Source organism: Phocoena phocoena, chromosome 9 (assembly GCF_963924675.1).
Source record: "Phocoena phocoena chromosome 9, mPhoPho1.1, whole genome shotgun sequence".
Classification (NCBI taxonomy): domain Eukaryota; kingdom Metazoa; phylum Chordata; class Mammalia; order Artiodactyla; family Phocoenidae; genus Phocoena; species Phocoena phocoena.
Genome location: NC_089227.1, coordinates 44,955,202 through 44,971,248, shown reverse-complemented (window position 1 = coordinate 44,971,248; position 16,047 = coordinate 44,955,202). Strand labels below are relative to the sequence as shown.

General features: G+C 38.3%; 1 protein-coding gene across 1 annotated transcript in view; it reads right to left on the bottom strand.

Moving 5' to 3' along the window:
• Window positions 1-12,775, bottom strand: part of COL28A1 (collagen type XXVIII alpha 1 chain) — a 158,259-nt gene extending 145,484 nt beyond the window's left edge. Inside the window, 6 exon segments of the mRNA XM_065884024.1 lie at window positions 1,492-1,545; window positions 3,186-3,242; window positions 5,035-5,055; window positions 11,237-11,348; window positions 11,350-11,791; window positions 12,655-12,775. Coding sequence (XP_065740096.1) covers window positions 1,492-1,545; window positions 3,186-3,242; window positions 5,035-5,055; window positions 11,237-11,348; window positions 11,350-11,791; window positions 12,655-12,775 — 807 coding nt within the window.
• Window positions 12,776-16,047: the final 3,272 nt, after the last annotated feature.

Here is a 16,047-nt window from a genome sequence, read left to right as displayed (position 1 = left end):
TGATTTCAGCAAGACTTAGGAAAATATATTATATGGCACAAAATTACAAGCCAAATAAATGACATGTGTGCAAAGACTTACAACAGGTATTTAGCCAAGCAAAAAGAAGACATGATGGCATCAATTTAGACCCATACAAAGTGGGTGAGTGTAGGGGTGTGTGTGTGTGTGTGTGTGTGTGTGTGTGTGTGTGTGTTGTAAAACCACCCAAGGATGCTTTGCATTCCCTTTCTTTGACAAGCAGGCAACTGGCAAAAATACTTTCATGCACCTAACCTATTATATTATTCATTACCTCTCTAAACATATTCTCAGAAATGTAGTTACTGGCATTAAAATTTTGAATATTTGAATGCTTCTTATGGTGCCTAATTGCTTCCAAATGTGTTTGTGTGTCTGCGCCAAGTTACCTTTGCAATGAAGAGGAAACCAGCTTCACCACCACATTGCTATAACTAGTTATTATTGTTTTAATATTGCTGTGTTAAGTGCTATAAGAAATGTTTTTTATAAATTTAAAATACGGAAAAAAACAAACTTGTGAACTAGAAAATTACTCCCCTCCCTCGCAAAGAACAACCCAACACACTTGGAGTCCAAAGTTTCTAAAATGTGAATAATTAGTAGTAAAGTGTACCTCGTTGTCTGTCTTTAAATTTCATTCATTATCCAGTGAAATTAAACATTTTTCTATTTCTTTTTTCACTGGATTTATTTCCTGTCTTGAAAATTGTTTGTGTCCTTTGACCATTTAATTATTAGTTTCTCATCTATTTTATAAAGTCTTTATGTAGTATAGCAATTAACCCAATATCCATTGTATTTTGACATAAACATTTCCCTATATGTTTTCCTCTTTATTTTAATTATTATTTTTCATTATATACGAACTTTCCTCAAATTTTCACATGGTTGCATCTGCTAATCTCTCTCCTATGATTCCTTCTGTTGCTCTTGAACTTGGAAGACCATCATCCCAACAATGATATGATTTTTTTAAAAATTAATCTAGGATATTTTTGATGAGTACACAAAGAAAAGAATTGGGGAAATGCCTGAACTTGGTTTGGGAGTAAGAGACAATCTGGTGTTTTTCCTATTGTTATTGTAGGTGAGTTACCCATCAAGTGAATCCATAAAAAATACAAGTGTCAATAGCAATCTGTTTTGGAATATGTATTAGTGATTCATGGAACATTGTAGTAATTAATTTAGGCCTCCATTATTTAAGAACAAGTTTCTCTTTATTCACCTCCCTAGGTTTCCTGAACTTATTGACTAAAATGGTCATAAGTTCCTCAGAATTTGTAAATACAAGCTTACACAAACCAGACAGATGATGTACGAAGTAAACAGCCTGTATTCTTCGTGGGAATCATCAGATTTTTGGCATTGGCATATATTACAATCTTTTGTTTTTTTAATTTCTGTTATTTAAATAGACCTAGAAGGCGATACACTGGTTTAAGTGAAAGCTGTTTATTCATTTACCGGGTTTCCTTTAGGTCCTCACTCACCTTTGATACCTGGGTTTCCATGTGTACCCTGAAGGCAAAGGGAAAAAAGATTATATGGAGCCAGGCATTCTATTAGTTTCCTACACCTTACATTAATTTCTGATCAGCTTCATTCCATAAAATTAGAGAAGATTGTAAAAAACACTTTACATACCAAGCAGAGATTCAACTCTACTTTCCCTTACTACACACCAGGAAGACAGCACAGTCTTGAAATGGCAGATTCTCTAGATTTGCTCAAAAAAGATAATGTCTCTCTATTCCTGATGTCCAAGAGAGAATCTCAAAAGATGGAAGAAGAGAGTTCTTCAATCCTATTCTAGAAAGGCATTTTATTTTCCTATTCTCAAACCACCAAAAATCTCGCTTTTCTATGAACTGGTTTTGGGAACACTCAATAAATGTTAAATAACATATTTCTATGGCTATCGCTATTAAAACATGGTACAGTAATTTCTTCCAACAATATTAAGGGACTGAAATAGTCAGATTAGCTCAGCAGTTGTAAGGTTTCTTTTTACTGTTTATTCTAAAATGTAATTGAATATCCCAAGCAAACCTTCCCTGGCAATCTCTTGGTGTAATAATATAAAGTAAGACTTTATAGAAAGGGAAAGTTAAACCTTTGCTTTGGCCAAAATTAGCTTCTACTGACTGCCACGTTATCATGTAACATATCTAACTTGTATTTTGAAGGAAAAAGAAGACAAACACTCCCTCTTTCTAATGCCTTGATTAGTAGAATGACTTGAAAAAGTTTAGGCTTTGGACCCAAGACTCAAGGGAAAATGTGTTATAGTCTAAGAAATTCACTGTACACATTCCCCTCCCTGCCCCCAAGTACAAGCATCAGGTCAAAAACATTATCAATGAATTTTTGTGAAATATCTCCACAGGGCTTTTGACCTCTAAGGTTTGAAATCACAGAAGTAAATGAAAAACTGAAGCAGCAGCGTGGAGGCACCTGAAGGTGTCTGTTAGAGAAGCATTCAGCATCTCCAGTCATTGTGATGTCGTTCCCAATGCCTTCCCAGTACAGACATGGCACCTACCAGATATTAGGGCAGAATATAAAGGAAGCACTCCTTTGGGGATTATCTTTTCAAGTATTGAATCATCTTAGTAAATCCTGCCATTTACCTTTGTTTGCCAAGTGGTGTCTCCCATTTCACACAATTCACTCTAATTTCCAGAGCTTCCTGACAAGCTTCCTCCCCCACGAGGCATTTTGGGGTTGCACTTGGCTAAGTGTGAAGACACAGTTAATTTCTGGAGAGGTCACTTGTTTCTAGGTGGAAGTAGGATAAAGCTTTGTCTAGAGCACTGAGGATTTGTATGAGCTCTTTCTCTAAATTTTCACTTCAGTATTGAGAAATTCTGGCTTCAATTGTTGCATCAGAAGTGATGCTGAAATATCCTTCGTGGGAAGAATGTTGTCATTTTAAACCAAATCTGCCCTCAGTTCAGTTCAGTAAAATCTCAAGCTTATTTCTAAGGACAGAATGTATCCCTTTAGGAATAAAAGAAAGGAACAGCATTTCTGTTTTTGCTGCTATTTGCACACAACTGCTTTTCAGCAGCACAAAGCAGCCCAGTGTTGTCAGGGCAGAGCTATCATCGCTAGGACTTCCTGACTTGACCCTAAGTTCAAAACAGAAATATACTCACAGGAGGCCCTGGGTCGCCTGGATCCCCCTTCTCACATTCACAAATCTTGCGTTCACACTAAATCAATAGTGAAGCACAATATTTACATTCAGTGAAATATAGCATTTTAAATCTCATTCAGTACACAACTAAATGGAACACTCCTTGAAGAAACTTTACCTTGCAAATATATGGAGCTTTTGCTCTCCCTATTAAATTCTTCCAGGAAAACCCTGATCTGGGAAGACCTAGCTAATAAAGTATTATTAAATGTTGCCATGGTTAAGTAAAATAGACCTCCCATTAAAAATTTATGTATAACATCATTTGCCAGTTAAAATGGAAAAATAAACATTTTCAGTGGACTTTGGGAATTTCTGCTGTTTCTCTTCTATACAACGCATCCAGGCTCAATAATATACAAACACCAAATACTCCTTTACTCAAAAAAGGAAAAAATTTGACTTATACCATATTTTATCAATTCTAAGATGCATATTTTTCCTTATTTTTGCATCTTTGAAACCAGAATGCATATTAAATGAGTCAGGCCCAACCAAGATGAAGCTGGCATTTTCTGCGCATGCACTTCAACGCTTCCAGAATGAGATGGAATAAAACTCCAGAGACACAACAAGAGCACTTGAAGAAATGCTGCATCACCAACACTTTTGGTGGCACAGGGGCTGGTATTGTGTAGAAAAGCCAATAATGACTCTGAGACAAAAAGTGATTTTAGAGGATTTCAACTTTGAATGTGAAGAAGTTTTAGAAGTAACCACTTTAGTTTGCTTATTATTTTCCCTTATCTGTATGCACAAAAGTGATAACAGGATTTAAAAATCTATATCTAAATAGATCTAAAAGGACTCTTGCCATAGTATAAAATGAAAAATTGTAATTCATAAGAAGGTACTGTATCATAGTTTGACAGAGGGTTTTTTTTTTTTTTTTTTTGTGGTACGCGGGCCTCTCACTGTTGTGGCCTCTCCCGTTGCGGAGCACAGGCTCCGGACGCGCAGGCTCAGCGGCCATGGCCCACGGGCCCAGCCGCTCCACGGCATGTGGGATCCTCCCGGACCGGGGCACGAACCCGCGTCCCCTGCATCGGCAGGCGGACTCTCAACCACTGCGCCACCAGGGAAGCCCCAGAGGGTTTTTTTTAAATCTGTCTTAATGGCATATAAAATAATGAAACGTAGTGCTCTACAAGCTTTGGTTGGCTCCTATTATTTTATGTGATACTCCTAATGTTAAAGAATCAGTTTATCGAACAAAGTTCAGATGTTCCAAACTCTTTGCCCAGAAACACACATCCAGTAGAGCGGTCCTCAGCAAGCTCACGGTCATCTATTGTGCTGAGTACTGTCCAGTCGATACTGGCCAGCTTCCCTTGTCACTTGGTCTGGTTGCCACCAACAGGGAAGAGAATAAGCTTAGTCAGCCACCAGGCAGCAGGGGGCAACTCTAAGCCCTGTCCATAACCAGGAACACTGCCTAACCCTGGCCAACACAAGGCACAGTTCCTAGAGTGGAGGACCCCCGTAAGTAGCAGGTATTGAGACACAATTAGAAAAAAGGAAGTCATGTCAAAGTCAGCAAACACTATGGTGTCTGGTTATCACTGATTTCTAAAATCACTCTCTAAAATCGTTTAAATATTTCCTACTTTTTCTAAATTTTCCAACCTGCATTGGATAGGGTGACATAAAATAAATCAAATGGCTGCCTCAAAATAGAGTGGCTCATTTTAAAAAGAATTAAGCATTTTTATTTAGTCACACCTTATCTTCTAACGTGAGTTATAATGCTGGTTTGCTTATGTGAGCTTTTAGAGTGATTCATAGTAATCACAGCATGTGGTGCTTACCTTCTTTTCAAATAAGATATTCTAGGAGGGAAAAAAGAATGAAACATTAACTCAATTCACGGTTCTGCTTCCAGCTTCTTATTAACCTTAATTATTTCCTATGGGATATGCAATTTCCAAAAAAAATAACAATTCAGCCTTTTTAACCTTGTAAAATCAATGAAGCCCCAGCTAACAACCCAAGGAGCACTCTGAGCCGTCTACTAATAGAAGACATGAAGGGCACTAGCATTCATTAAAAGTAATTTTTTCTAGAAATTTTATCCTTTTTCATCCTATGTTTTATCTCTTGTTTCTTTTTTTTTTTTTTTTTTTATCTCTTGTTTCTTTTTTTTTATCAGCTCTGTAATCTCCATAGTTTGGCTACAAGCTTAATCAGCCATAATAAGAAATTTCTCACTTTTATTTACAGACTTTGGCAGAATATGTAATTGTGTATTTTCTCTTCTCTATTTTTCTATTCCTTTACAGATATGCACTTATTTTTCAGCATTAAAACATAAATTTTAGGGTGATAATTTCATGAAATATTAATGGGCCTTACAAGTCAATGCGGTCCAGCAGCTCATTCTCTCCTAAGGAAATGTGAGACGCAGTGCTGTGACTTGCCCAAGGTCACACACTTGGGCTGAGCTGCCTAACCAAGTTCAGTGCTATTTTCTACTTAACCACACAGAAATGAAGTAGCCAGAATGTTTTTCAAAACTACTTTAAATTCATAATTTTAGAGAAATTCCCGATGTGGTTTTTGTCCAACATGTAGGTCTCACTACCCTACTCGAGCTCAGTGTGGTATTACCTGACAAGAGCACTGAAGGTCGTGTCTGAAGTCAAACACTGGACAACTTAAGTTTACAGATAGAATTATTGCTTTCTTAAGGTAGAAGTTATGTGTCAAATTAATGCCTTATGACTGAATCTGAGGGGTAATTTACATGGTGAAATAGAAGATGGAAGCAAAAAGCACTAGAATATTTGTTGCAAGATGTTAAAAATAAAGCATGTAATGAAGAAGCAAAAGATAAGTCAGAGTTGTACCTTTATGGAGGACTCTGTATCCTTTTAGTTTTGTATTTACTCTACCTTTATTTCCAATCAAATGAATCATTTAGAGGGAAGAGATAGCAAAATGCTTTAAGTGATTCTAGGGATTTAATCAGAGAAAAATTTAGGCTGGGAATTTCATCATCCAGGGTTTTCATCCTGTTTCCACCATTATCTAGCCACCTGGCCTTAGGTACGTCATATATCCTTCCAGGTCATTTTCCACATCTATAAAATGAGAAAGGTTGACAACATGGTCTTGGGAGCTGTAAAACTGGCCACAGACCCTGTCTACCAAATTCAGTCTCACCTATGGCTTTCTTTCCCTCTCTCTCCATCGTCCCCTGCCCCAGTGATTTTAAATTACTAGCCAGTGTAAACCCTGGCTGAAAGCAGATGAGATACTTGTATCTTTAAGAACTAGTAGGTCATGTGGAGAATGGGAACTCAGAAAAACTGACGATTTTAGTGTAAAATGGCTTTACCCTCTCCAGAACATTCGGCTGTGCCTAGAAAGTTGAAATGTACATGCTTTATCTCTAGGCTGCCCAGGTCAAGTCCTTGCTTCCACCTGTGATCCTGACATCCCTTCTAGACATACCCTAGAGAAATTCTTGTACTTGTATATTTCAGCATTCATTGTTTTTAATAGCGAAAAATTTGAAATAAGATATTAGTGTAATGGATCAATAAACAAAATACTACTCAGCAGTTAAAGTCAATGCGTTGAATTTATGTGTTTTAACATAGATAAATTTCCTAAAAAGTTGAGTGGAAAAGCAAGTTGCAAATGAACACATACAATGTGATCCAAATTGTGAAAATATTTAAAATATACGTCAGAAACTTGGTTTCCTCTGGGAGGGAGAAAGAGGAAAGGAATTTGAAAGGAGTTCAAAAGAGACGATAAAACAACTAATAATTCAAGTCAAATTGTAATATTTGAAAATAACTACTAAAATAAGGAAAAATTCAAAGTTGTGTCACTTTACCACCTTTTTACAATAAGCAATATCCTTATCAATTTTAAACTGATAAATTTAACTGCTGCTGTGGCTCCTGGGTAATTTTACACCTTTTAAGCTTTTCATTTGAAAATTCAATTTCTGCTTTGCCATATTACCCCTTAAAAATATGTGCCACGGGCTTAAAAACCATAACAGCACAACTTACTAATTATTTTTGGAACTCATTTGATTTTGTGTTTGCTGGAATTTATATTTCTGTGCAAACAAAAATGGATTCAAAACTACATAACAGATAAGACTGTTTGAAACAAAGAACAAAGCTCCGTTCCCTAAGGGCACTTACAGCCTATAAGCCCCAGTGATAGAAAATATGGCAAAGCAAGCTGCTTGGGAAGATCCTAGACTTGGGGGCGTTGAGGGGGAGGAACAGGACGGTTTCTTGGAATAGTTGGACTTTCTGGATAATTTTGAATAAAGAAATGCAAAGGACCAGCTCATTGATGGAATGCTGTTCTATATGTCAAAGTTTATAAGGAAAAAAGGCATAAAGACTAGTGTGGGCAATCAGACAAAGGAAGCAGTGAGAAGGGACATTTAAAAAGAGTGGACAGAAGGGCCCACGTGGACAGAGCTGGAGAATTGGGAAGTAGTGAGGCCTTTCACTTAAGCGGAGAGGCAGGCTGTGTGGAGGACAGCTGGGAGAATATGGTCAAAGCCAGAGGGAAGGGCATGTTCAATTAAGGTCTAGGTGGATACTGTAGTTTAAATCAGGGGTCCCCAACCCCCAGGCCATGGACCAGTACTGGTCCATGGCCTGTGAGGAACTGGGCCACACAGCAGGTGGTAAGGGGCGGACGAGTGAGCAAAGCTTCATCTCTATTTACAGCCGCTTCCCATCGCTCGCATTACCACCTGAGCTCTTCCTCCTGTCAGCATTATGGTGAGTTGTATAATTATTTCATTATATATTACCATGTAATAATAATAGAAATAAAGTTCACAATAAATGTAATGCACTTGAATCATCCTGAAACCTTCCCCTGTCCGCCCCAGTCCTTGGAAAAATTGTCTTTATGAAACTGGTCCCTGGTGCCAAAAATGTTGTGGACCACTGGTTTAAATGAAAAAATATAGAGAAAGGACCTCACCAGGGCAAAAGAAGGGTCATTTTACTAATGGAGTCAGAGTTTTATGATGGCATATATGTGAAGAAAGAAGGCTAGAATGGAATTGCCAGTTTTGCGAGTGACCGTGAGGTCAAGGCTACGAGAAGGGAATGGAGAAAATGTGAGGAAGGTGTCAAAGTTATTAGCATGACAGCAAATGGGATGAGAATAAAGAACTTAGTAGGCAAGGATTACAAACTCTATGATAAAAAATATATATTTGCAGCTTACTACGGTAGCAGAATAGCCATTCAAGTTGATCCCTTTGTATGTGAAGGAGAGGATACACTAAATGGATGTTTTGCTTAATTATCTTCAGAGAATGAGACCAATTTGCCACAACCTTTATTCCCATAAAGACTTTAAAATTTTTAATATCAAAGGTGATAAAGAAGTTTTAAAATCTCTCTTGCTCTTTTGAAGGACCAAGTAATATATCCAGGAGATTGGTTTGAATCTGTTTCTTAGGTTTCAATACTGTTATGTAAATCATAATAAAATAGGAGCACAAGTATTTTCTTCACCTTGGAATCATCAGGTCTCTCTTGGGTAATTCAGAACTAAAATGCTTTCATGGGATTCTTATGTGATACTTCCTGCAAGAGGTGTCAAGGAATGTGTGATGGTTCCTTGATTTGTCTTGGCTCCTGCAAAATCTGTTCACTGTGGACACTCCTTTGTCCACAGTGAAATTCAACTAAAGTCTACTCTGCAGTAAACAGAATAAACTGCTGATAAAAAAACAACCCAGATGCATTTCAAAATCATTATGCTGGCAGTAAGAAGCCTGACACAAAAAGAGTGCACGTGCTGTGAGCTTGTTTACGTAAAAATCTAGAAAGTACACTAATCTAGGATGACAAGTCAGATCAGTAGCATTTAAGGGACAAGAGAAACACGTATTGCAAAGAGGCATAAGGAACCTTTTAGGGATGATAGAAGTGTTCTCTTTCCTACTTGTGCTGGTTGTTTCATGGGTGTATACGTTTATCAAAACTCAGGGAAACATGCACTCAAAGTAGACACAGGTGTACTTAAATTATACTGGATTAACTTATTTTAAAAAATCAACTGTGTAATAATTACAAAATAAAAAGTTTAAAAAATTGAACTACAGATGTAATAGAAACAGATTAGATGAGGACTTTTTCCAATGGTCTGATCAAAAGTCAAGTTCTGCTTCCTAGACCACGGCAATTTGAAACATTGAAGCTTGATATCTTTCTTTGAAAAGCCTAATGAGTTCTCTTCACAGAGCTTCCATCTGAACAGATAAGCTGAAATCACAAGATGCTATGGAAGAGCAGTCATTAGGATGCTAAGTCATTTTTTGGTTTCCCCAGAAACAAGCAGTCTTGCTTCAGGTTTACTGCCAACAGCCTGTGTTCTCAGTTGGGCAGGAGCTCTTGGCAAGGGTGTGTCTGGAGGGCGTATGAACCTCCCGAACCGACACATCTGGCCAAACAAGGAGCTGCCTGTCCTGTGTCCTCTCCAGGCAGCAACAGGTGACTCATCACAACCCCAGGGTTCTCTCCTGAACATGCTTGAAACTTCTCTTTTATTCAGGGGTGAGGACTCCTTAAACTATGGCGCAGGCAGGGCTAGGCAGTTAGCCAGGCACCCAGCACATTCCCCTTTCCTGCAGAAGGGATGCTCACGTAAAGCGTTCACCCCAAGTACCTGGGAGCTGAGCCTATCACCTGCGGTCTAGGCAGAACTCTCCCCATCTACCCCTAATGCCCAAGTTAAAAAAGGCTAGAAACAATAGTAACTTTGGAGAAGGGATGTTCCTTAACTGTTTCAAGGCAATTCTAATTGAGAAAACCATAAAAAATAATTACTACTCTCCTTCTCAATATAACTTTACAGGGTTAAGCATGCAGACTCCAGGGTTTTTAGCTGGCCTCAAATTTTCAACTATAAAACGAAGATAATAATAGTACCTACATCATAAGATTGTTGTAAACATTGAATAAAATAAATATGTAAAGTACTCAGAGCAATGCATAATACACAGAGAGCGCTCAAGACATGATCACTATTATTTAGGTAAGAAAAACCCAGCATCTCATGCTGAAAACAGCTGAGAGTAACAAAATCAAAGTAATGTTGGGAAAAGAATTGAGGGAAGGGACAAAAGGAGAAAAACAGACTCTGAAACGGGGCCTGCGGTTTTTTCAACTGATAGAAAAGAGCCCATATGGAGTGCTCAGGACCTAAAGGACACATTGTCCTTGCCCTCCTCTCAAGAAACTTTTTTTAAATCAATATTCTTAAGAAAATCAATCTTGACACTTAAATCAACCACCTTATCTCCAGGAGTTTCCTCCTTGAGAAATGTTGTGAAGAGGGCTTTTGTTCTGATTGCTTTGCCTTCTGTTTTCCCTAGCAGCAAGGAAAGGCTCTCACAACCAATAAAGAAAAGCAGTGACACAGCTAATCAGATCAATCTAGTGGGACTCATTGATTTGATGGGAGAAACTGTGGGGCGACAGCAGGTTATAGCTGATTTAAAACTGGGTGACCTCGTTAACACCTAAAAAACAAGGAGATTTTTTTTTTTAATGGAAGTCTGTGAACTTCACTTGAGCATAATATGGCAATAGGTGAGACAAACAGTCAAAAAATATTCCTGCACATCTGTAATGGGAAAAGAATAACTTAGTACAAATATAGCGGACCACAAGTTGACTACAAATCGAGTATAAGTCAGCAGTGTTCAATGAGCCCAGGATGTACAAACAGGAGTCTGCGGTGGATGAATGGAAATTAATTCTTCCAAAATCCTCAGCAGTAGCTGACAGTAAAGTTCCAGAGAATGAGTCTGGGACTTCCCCAGATTACGTGGTATAAACTATTAAGAAAGTAGAGAGACACATGGGAGAAATTCTTCTTTTCCATTTCCAAGGAGGATTTTTTTCCCTTTCATCTTTTTGGCCCACTATCTATCCTTACAGAATTTGTAAACAAATTATCAATATTATGGTGAAAAATATATACAAAACCAACCCATTAGGTACCTACCAGGTGATCCTGAATTTTATCTACAAGGGTTGAATCATTCAACAGTAGAATGGGTTCACTGGGTGGATCCCCAGATACCAAACGAAGTTTGATTTCATTGACTAGAGTAGAGTCCAATGGTGATAAATAATATTCCTGAAGTTCTGGCATCTTCTCAAATACTTTGAACATCTGGATTCTTTGGATGGTCGATGCCATCAGTCATCAGCAAAGCCACTTTCACACTATCTTTGCACCCTTCTCTCTTAAGTAGCCTTGTGACATTGGCGATGGCATAATAAGAGAAAGTACCTTGCCCAATGAAATTCATAGACTTGACCCTCTGTTTAAAAGTCTGTAGATCCTTCCAAGAAGAAAAAGGTGGATCAATTTGGACAGAGCTGCTAAACTGAAGGGCTGCCAGTTTGATGTCATATTTCAAGGAGCCAGCCGGGGTCAATTGAAAAATCTTGGCACTCAAGCTATCTACAAAATCTTTCTGTTTGTCAAAGAGAAAAATTTTAGAAATTTCAGAGCTGTCCACGATGAAGACAAGATCTATGAAGCAAGTGAATTCTAAAATAGGACGAACAGGTTAGGCAAAATCCTTGCCCTTACTCCTGAAACAGCTCTGCATAAGGAAAGGCCTGAGGTGATGTGGTCGTGAATTGCTTGCTTCTGAGAGGAGAAGGAAGTGAAAAAGAGAGGCACTACTGAGATAGGGCTTACACTGTAAAGAACTAAATCTCTTTCTAAGTCTACAAATTCTTTTCCTCTTGTAAAATTGTGCAAATCAAAAGCAAACAAAATACCATATATTCCGAGCATCTTCCCAAAGTAAAACTTGCTTAAAGTGAGAGGGAAAGAAAGTACATTACAGTTCCAAAATTCAACAAGCACTAGGCAAAATTGTCTAGAAGTAAATAATACTCTGCCTAATTCTCAAACTGTATCTCATATTCGTGAGGCCCCATCTTGTTTTGTTTTATTTTTTTTTAACTTTTTTGAAATCAAGGGAGAAAATGACTACACATCATATTGTAGCAGTGGTAAGGGACAAAGAAACCTAACAGGGAGAACTTAAGTTTGAATCCTAGCTCTGTGACTTACTAATTAATTTGCCTGCGGCCTTGAGTGTGCCACTTCACCTCTCTGGGCCTCAGTTTCTTTATCTATGGGAGTGGCAATCTCTGTCATGCCCATTCTAACAAGGCTACTGTGAAGCTCAAATGAGATAATAAATGTACAAGTGCTCTAGAAATTCTGATGTTTTTATAAGTATGTTCTATAAGTTTGTAAGGTGCATTATTATCATATCAAAATAGAATATCACATATATACCTAAATATGTGGTTTGCTATTTGCATCAAATGCTATTTGGAAAAATTCATATTAGGGTTTTAAGAGGCTAAAACTAATAGAACAAAACACTTTTTTACCCTGGAGACTTTTCCTTGCAAGTAAATTGGACTTTGATCCTTTCTTTCTTTGACCATATATTGCTTGACTCATAAAAGCTGGCAAAAGCAGGAGATGCAGGACAAAATGTCTGTTCCACATTATGGTAGATGGTGAAAAATCATCTGCCGTGTATCACCTTTAGTAGAAAAATCAGTTATAAATGCTTTAATAAAATATAGAGTTTGCCTTTTTTAATTTCAAGCCAGTGGTATTGAAAACTGGCATGTGGCAAGAGAAAAGGGTTTTCATTCATATTTATAAAAAATTATCCACGTTGAGATTTTTAAAGTTTCTAATCCAAATAGATCACGGCAACACAACCAAACATCTATTAATGAATATTTTTGTATATTCAAAGAATTACACCCAAGTAGTCCGAATTTCCCATTATATTATGGGGAGCAGGAGGCACACAGCCATTTAAAAACATTTCAGTCCCACTCTGTATGATGACTGTGGTTCGATCACAGGGCCTGTTTGACTTTTCCACCTTCTCCAAGGTAGTATCAGATTGCTGCAAGGGTATTTCATTTGTTTTCATTGTAACTAATTCCTGACCATGCCAATATTTTTACAGGGCTGTAGAGAACCACCACCATTTCTGTCTTAATATTACATGCACAATTTCAGTGAGTTCAGAGGTCAAGTCAAAAATTGAATTGCCCTTCTGTTTCCATAGAACCCCATTTTCTACGTTTACTTTGTTAACTTCAACTTCACCAGAGTTCCAAGCTGTAGTACAGCTGCATACCCAGTCAATCAAAAGAGTATGAAAACAGAGTGAAGTAAGTCAGAAAGAGAAAAATAAATACTGTATGCTAACACATATATATGGAATCTAAAAAAAAAACAAAAAACGGTCATGAAGAACCTAGGGGCAAGACGGGGATAAAGACACAGACCTACTAGAGAATGGATTTGAGGACATGGGGAGCAGGAAGGGTAAGCTGGGACAAAGTAAGAGAGTGGCATGGACATATATACACTACCAAACGTAAAATAGGTAGCTATTGGGAAGCAGCTGCATAGCACAGGGAGATCAGCTTGGTGCTTTGTGAGCACCTAGAGGGGTGGGATAGGGAGGATGGGAGGGAGATGCAAGAGGGAGAAGATACAGGGATGTATGTATATGTATGGCTAATTCACTTTGTCATAAAGCAGAAACTAACCCACCATTGTAAAGCAATTATACTCCAATAAAGAGGTTTAAAAAATTTTAAAAAATAAAACCAGGCCAAAAAATAAAAATAGATTATGAGAGCAAAACTAACAGATTTTCTGTGTTAGCTGGAAGAACTACTACGCAGAAAGAGAACTTGAAATCAGGAAGCAATCCCCTCTGAACATCCCTGTGAAACTATTTTTCTGGGTAGATTAACAATTTAAAATCTAATCCTGTATTTAAATCTTCAGCAAACTTTAGCACTCAGTATGCCCAGCTATGTACCAAATGCCTTTTAAACCCACAGGCTTCCCTGGCAAGAGAAGACTCCTGTGTGGCTAGCTCAGTTTACCCTAGAATGGAAACAAGAAAGCTTATTTTGAACCAATGTTCTGCATGGTTTGAAATGCTTGCCTGTTTAAAGTATATTGACTTCAGAAGTTCTGGAAAAGGAATAACAGTTTCCTTGTTTGGCACCTTTCCTTCATGGAATGGTAGCTGGGAAATTGTGAGCATGATTTTTCCAGACTTTGAATAGGGGGTGGAAATATATGCAAAGGCAATGAGGAATGAGATGGGTGACTGACTTCTTTCATACATGCCAGATGGAGAAGCCCCAATGAGAAGCAAAGCTGTTGGGTTGGGGATGGATCAGTAGATGGCTCCATGCCATTGTCTGCTCCTCGTATAGCATCAACTAGCAGGAATTTTATTAAGCTGACTTTGTATCACTGTGGCCAAGCATCTCTCTTGGCAAGTGTCAAGTGTAATTGACCAAATGTCAACTGCTCTTCAGACCAGGTATGCTAAGATGTGGAGATAGCTGGGTATTAAAAGAAGGAGAAGAAGAAGTGTGCTGAGGAAGTAGAACACAACGAGGATATGTCTCTCCAAGTAATCCCTTGCTAACCAAGGAGAAGAATACAGAGGGCTGTATAACTTTAACACTGAAGATTAGTATAAGCATAAGGCTTTGTAGCAAAACACAGCTGCTATTGCATTTTCAGAGGGGAAAAAGGTGTAATATCATGTCTGTAGTATTACATATGCCATCTCTCTTTTTTGACCCCGTACGTAAGGAAGTTCTCTGAAGTTCTGGAAATAAGAGACTAAAATTTTAATTTAATTGAGAACAAGAGAGGTTTTACAAGCTTGTAGCTTTCTCTGAAATTTTCCTTCAATATTTATATTTTCTCTTTCTGTGTTGTTTATTCTTTACTAAGAGCAGATTTTTAAAATTTTTAAAAAAAATTTTTTTGCGGTACGCGGGCCTCTCACTGTTGTGGCCTCTCCCGTTGCGGAGCACAGGCTCCGGACGCGCAGGCTCAGCGGCCATGGCTCACGGGCCCAGCCGCTCCGCGGCATGTGGGATCTTCCCGGACCAGGGCACGAACCCGTGTCACCTGCATCGGCAGGCGGACTCTCAACCACTGCGCCACCAGGGAAGCCCAGAGCAGATTTTTTATGACGAAAAATCAGGATGCTATCTGGAAATCTTTACAATTTTCCTTTCTAAGAAATATCTGAAAGTAGACAGGTCTTGCTCTATCATAGGTTTGACTGTCCAACTTTTAAAAAAATTATTCCCTTCAGTGAATAAAGAAGTCTTAACATTTTCATGCAGAATCCACCCAAAAATAAACGATTAAATCTATTTCAGTGGTCCCCAACCTTTTTGGCACCAGGGACAGGTTTCGTGGAAGACGAATTTTCCATGGGGCGGTCGGGAGGGAGGATGGTTCAGCCTATAATGTGAGAGATGGGGAGCGATGGGGGGCGGCGATGAAGCTTCGCTCGCATGACCGCCGCTCACCTCCTGCTGTGTGGCCCAGGGGTTGGGGACCCCTGATCTATTTATTAAGCCTTGACCAAACTCTGCTTTTAATGGGGAAAATATTTTCTATTTTTCATTTAGTTGATTTTATTTTCAGGTATTAGAAAGTGTTGTATTGTATCTTGGTGAATTCTTCCATTTCCCACTAGATGGTATTTACACTTTTATTGGGGACAAATAATAGCATCAAATCTCAGAACTGGAAGGAAACTTAGAGACCACTTTTATTTGATTCTTCCACTTCACAGGTGATAAAATAGAGGGCAGGTGTTGAGACCCACCCAAAGATCATCCTGTGAGATAGTGAGGGAACAAAGTTTAGATCTTTGTACATCAGCTGGTCATCTTTCATTATCCCTAAATACCCCAGGAGGT